This window comes from Cherax quadricarinatus, chromosome 14 (assembly GCF_038502225.1).
Source record: "Cherax quadricarinatus isolate ZL_2023a chromosome 14, ASM3850222v1, whole genome shotgun sequence".
Classification (NCBI taxonomy): domain Eukaryota; kingdom Metazoa; phylum Arthropoda; class Malacostraca; order Decapoda; family Parastacidae; genus Cherax; species Cherax quadricarinatus.
This window is the reverse complement of record NC_091305.1, coordinates 34243123-34248685: the sequence shown is the minus strand read 5'-3', so window position 1 is coordinate 34248685 and position 5563 is coordinate 34243123. Positions and strand designations below refer to the sequence as shown.

At 42.3% G+C, this 5563-nt stretch overlaps 1 protein-coding gene across 1 annotated transcript in view; it reads right to left on the bottom strand.

The window, feature by feature from the left end:
- Positions 1–5204, bottom strand: part of mri (BTB/POZ domain-containing protein mrityu) — a 129689-nt gene extending 124485 nt beyond the window's left edge. Inside the window, exon 1 of the mRNA XM_070085028.1 lies at positions 5127–5204. Coding sequence (XP_069941129.1) covers positions 5127–5204 — 78 coding nt within the window. The remainder of the gene's footprint in view (positions 1–5126) is intronic.
- Positions 5205–5563: the final 359 nt, after the last annotated feature.

The following is a 5563-nucleotide window of genomic DNA, read 5'->3' as shown; positions in this document are numbered from 1 at the left end:
CCCCCTCAGATTTAAACCCCCATTTATAGAAAATTTTCCCAGTCCTGGGGCCTTGATCACTTCTAACATACAGGACCAAAACGTTTTCTAATAAATATGTTATAGTGTTTGCTTACGTGTCTTTCTAAACCAACTTGTCAGTATTTATTCCCAAAGGGTTTTTATACCAACCCCATTTATGCACACTCTCTGCTTCCTATTAGTGAGCCATGATTCGATCCATGACAGCACTTTTTCACCAATGCATGAGCAGCCACTTTCTTCAACAGTCTCTGATGTGGTACTCTATCAAAAGCTTTACTAAACAATATTAAATTTCTTTATCATGATCAACAGCCTCCAAAGCCTTACTGAAGAAAGTTAATAAATTAGTTAGGCAGGAACAGCCCTGGTGAATCATGCGAGTATCATTAAACAAATCATACCTACCAAGATGGCTTCTTATATTATCAGCTATAATTTACTCTAGTAATTTGCCTACAATTGGGGTTAGGTTACTGGTGGTAATTTGGGCAAGACTTGTCCCCTGTTTTAAAAAATAGGAATTATGTTGGCCATCTTCCACACATCAGACACTACACCTGTTTGAAGAGATAATTTAAAAATATTAGTTAAGGGTTCACAGATTTCCCATTTTGCATTTTTTAAGAACTCTTGAAAAAGCTCATCAGGACTGGGCAATTTATTTTGCTTAAAACGGTCTATCTGTTTGATAACCATTTGCTAGTGACTTTTGATATTACAAAATTTATCTTCTTCAGGCCCACTAAAAACCTAATTATTAGGATTTTATTAGTGTTTTCCCTGAGTGAAAATCGAGAGAAAACAATGATTGAAAATAGAGCACATTTCATTCTCTTTTGTCAGTAAGAACCCCGTAGGTATTTTTAAGGGACCATCGTATTCTAACTTTTTGTCATACACCTGGAAAAACTTTTAGGTTAGATTTGAACCCCTAGCAACTTTAATTTCATAGTCCCGTTTAGCTTTTCTTACCCCCTTTTAACGCCCCTCTTAATGTCACATACTGATTCATAAGAAGACCCTCACCTTTTTTGATATGCCTATAATTCATTTCTTCTGCCCCAAAGATATTTGAGCCTATTATTCATCCATTTTGGGTCTTTTTTATTGGGTCTAATTTCTTTATACAGGATAAATGTTCTTTGGCAGCATATAGTTTCAGAAAACTATCATATTGATAGCTCTTCGTTATCCAAGTCCACAGATGCCAACTGTTCTCTAAGCCCATTGTAATCTGCAAACCATCTGGGCCCGTCCCGAGTTATCCCTACTATCATACTTCCATTCAATGCTAAAGGTAATTGATTTATGACCGTTTGTGCCGAGTTGCTCTGTAGTTTCTAAATTATCAGGGTTTCCCTTGTTTGCCATAACCAAAGCAAAGGTTATTTCCCCTTGTAGGCTCTGTCACAAACACCTTCAAAACGATCCTGAACTACTTCCAAGAAATTAGATTCTAAATTCCCAGTCAAGAAATTCCAATCAATCAACTAAAGTGAAGTCCCCAGAATTACTACTTTAAATATGCATTGTGGCCTTATTCTTTCCCTCCCATAATAGTCTCCTTGGTCCCTATCTAAGTTTGGGATGATATATCACACCTAAAATCAATTTTCATGTCTCTCTGAAAATTCTACCCAGAGAGACTCTGATGTGTTATTTCAGATTTTATACCCGTTTTTATGCAACAGTTCAAGTGACCCTGGACAAAGTGCCACCCAAACTAGTCCTAGTTTAAAGTCTTAACCCCTCAACTGAGCTAGCAAGAAAACCCACACCTGCCTGGATAAGTGAACCCCATCCTGGCATACATGTCATTTTGGCCATAGATGTGGTCCGTTGTCGATGAATGGTACTGCCTTATCCTTACAGTGTTTGCCCCACCAACAATTAATACCAATTGCTCTGGACAGCTATTCATTTCCAACACCCCTTCTTGGCAAAATGCCACATGTAACAAGGTGCCCTCCTTCTTCCTGATTATGTCTATTGCTGTCCTGTACTTTTTAACTAAACTCACTCCTACATTTTGCCTACATTATTGCCTCCCGCCCGAGGCAGATAATAGGATTGATCCATTACCATTCATGATGTTGTCAACCGGCTAACAATATCCTCCAACCCAGCCCGGGAAAGCAAACCCTCTCTCCTACTCCTATCCTTCAAGCAGAAGGCCCTATCCATGTATAACCTGGCTATCCAAAATAACAAAGTTTTTACCTTCCTTGTGTCGTTCGGTTTTATGTTCCCAGTAGTCGATCACATTCAATGGGTAACACGGAGAATGGGTTGATGTTTTCCCCAACAGTTTCCTGGATCTTTGTTGATTCTACTCTCCATCCGTCCTCTTGATCCTAACTTGTCCCATGCTTTCCAGCCACTGTCCAGGTTCCTTTCTTGGAGATTCTCAACAGGAAGATTACTATGAATCTTCTTGGTTTCCCCAGTCAGTCACTGTATCTCAAGCTTAGCCACCCTCAGTTCTTCCTTTGGGTGCTGGTAGAGTTGCTCAAGGGGGGACATCTTGTTCAGATACACAGAAGCACACAAGACACATCTTCACAGGTCACCACCCGAGTTACGTGCAGGTCACACAGTTAAGCATAGGTCACCACTGTATTCGGTACCTGGACAGAAAATAGATAGACACAGACACAGACAAACAAATGGAGCCAGGCTGCCAGCAGCCCGCCAGCCACGCAGCTGGCCAGCCAGGTGGAAAGCCGCCAGCCATTCAGCCAGTCAACCAGCCTGCAGACAAGTATTATGCACCAGAATTGTTTCTACTTAGGGCATAGATTATAAGACATTCTGAAAGGGTGTTGCGAAAAAATTGACATGGGTTATTATCAAGGTTTTTGAAATTTCCTCGACCACTTATGGCCACATCCACCCCAAAGCCACTAAACTTGGGGTCAACATCACTTTCTCTAAAATGGGGGGAGTTAATAGTACATGAAACCAGTGAATCTCATTCTATGCTGACAAGGCATCTCAGGCCAATCATGCCTATTTGAAGGCAGGAAACATAAAACATTTATATGCGTTCGGGGGACTAGCGGTAAGATGCTGTGAAACACTCAAAGGTTGAAGATTGATTACCTTATCTTTGTATATAGTTCTATTGTCTTCTAATTATGTCCTAGAATTTGTATTGATAAAGGCACTGGATGGCGAACGTCTACAATAAAGATATCCAGATGTTGCACATGTGTCTTAAGTTTCATATTGTCGATATTTTATCCTTTCTTGTACAACTTGTCAGACACTGCAACACCATGGAATCTTGGCTCAGAGGATATCTACAAGACCTTCTTCACAGCTACACAACCCATCCCTTTGGGTAGGACCTACTCACGGGAAATCCCGCCTACCAGTGACTATGCCTTCATCTGCTACACATCCCTATCCACTGACGCCTATATAACCGCCAGTCTTCTAGCCTTTGCTCCAGATTCTCCACCACCACGATGCTGTAAACACTAACTCCAAGGCTGAGGACTGATTACCTCATCTTTTGTACATAGTTCTACTGTCTTCTAATTATGTCCTAGAATCTGTATTGATAAAGTTCTGGATGGCAACGTCACAATAAAGATATCCAGATGTTGCACTTGTGTCTTAATATTCATATTGTCGGTATTTTATACCTTTCTTGCACAACATGTGCAACTCTTGGGTATCTTTATTGAGAACGTTTACCACACGTGGCCTCATCAGTCAATACAAATCAGAGAGGTGTAAGGAGGAGAGTTCGAGGTAATCAGTCCCTCAGCCTTGAGTCGATGTGTTCAGTCCATCAATCTTGTAGAAAGTACAGCATAGGGCCGTGAGACGTGGCTATATACTGTACAGGTGATGTCCAAGACAGGACTCCAGCAATGGTTTCAAGTTGGAAAAATTCAGATTCAGGAAGGATATAGGAAAGCACTGGTTTGGTAATAGAGTTGTGGATGAGTGGAACAAACTCCAGTACAGTTATTCAGGCTAAAAACAGTGAGCTTTAAAAATAGGTTAGATAAATACATGAGTGGGTGTGGGTGGGTGTGAGTTGGACCTGGCTAGCGTGCTGCTGGGTCTGTTGCAGTGCTCCATCCTTGAGCGGAGGTGACCAGACTGGGTAGGTCATTGGGCTAATCCGGGAGGGGACATGGACCTGCTCTGCATGGGTCAGTAGGCCTGTTGCAGTGTTTCTTCTTCCTTATGTTTTCTGAACCATTCATCTACAATCCTGTCAGACATTGCCTTAAGATCTTAATACGTACTTGGGAATTCTTAAAGCACCTAACCTTGGGACGACCTACTTCACATTGGACATATGTAACACCATTTACAACTGCTGCACCACCCGCCTACAGTATATAAGCTACTTCTCCACACTATGCTGTATTCTATTTAGATTGATGGACTGACCACGTCGACTCAAGGTTGAGGGATTGATTACCTCATTCTCCTCTGTTCTTCACATTTCTCATTTGTATGGACTGATGGAAGCCACTGTGTGGAAATGTTTCCTCAATAAAGGTACCCAAGAGTTGCACACGTGAGTTTGAGGCAACTCAGTGGTCCAACACTTTGTTATAGGGGACTTCACTGTTGGCACCATTTCTGAGAGTCATTCCTTTCTTTGGGATCAGTGAATCCCCTCCTAACAACCCACCTTTCCTTACTCACACCACCAGGCTTGGAGACTAGGGTAGATCCTTACACAGGGCGAGCTTCTACCCTGCACCTTGTTCTTGGGTGTGGTTCTTTTGCTATAGCCATTGTATCTGCAAGCCCTTTTATAAGCTGTGATCATTTCCCAGTCACTGTGTCTACCAGTGGAGCCCCCAGCAGTGCTGGTAACTGTGATTCATCCGAGATGGAAAACCACTCAGCCCAGTTGGAAGAACTATAGTCACATACTCTCTGATTATAGCCTGCCTCAGGACATTGTGCTGGACCATGAAGTCACATCCCTTCAAGGAACCATGTTAGAGGCAGGCTCCCTTTCATTCCAGCTTTTTCCCGTTCACATCCCCATATTTCATAGTGGACTGACGAGTATTTCTAGGTACTGAAGGTGTGTTGACAAGCATGGGCACAGTGGTGGGACTGACCTTCATGGGGTCTGCAGTTGGCTTACTGAACGGCTGATGCTTTATGTCAGAGAATGCTCCTCCATACAAAACATGCATCATGGATTTCTTTCTGTTCTTCTTTTTCCTTTCACACCTCTGCTAGTCGGTTATGGGGTTTCTTTTATTCTATGTTGGGATCAAGGACAGTAAACTCTTTTTACCTGTTGGAGATAGTACAATGCCACTTTTGCCTAGGGATAAAGTGGAGATGTTTGCTAATTTCTTTGGGTCTACCTATGCTCTTCCTCCTCCTCCTCCACCTCCTAAGGTGATCAAATGCAGTCCCCTTGCCTCCCATAGTGCCTGAGGTTGACTACCAGTGCTGGCATCTTCTTTCAGTTCCCATGAACTACAGTGGGCACTCTTCCAGCTTTTCTCACACTCTTCTCCTGGGGAGGATAACATTCCTTATTCAT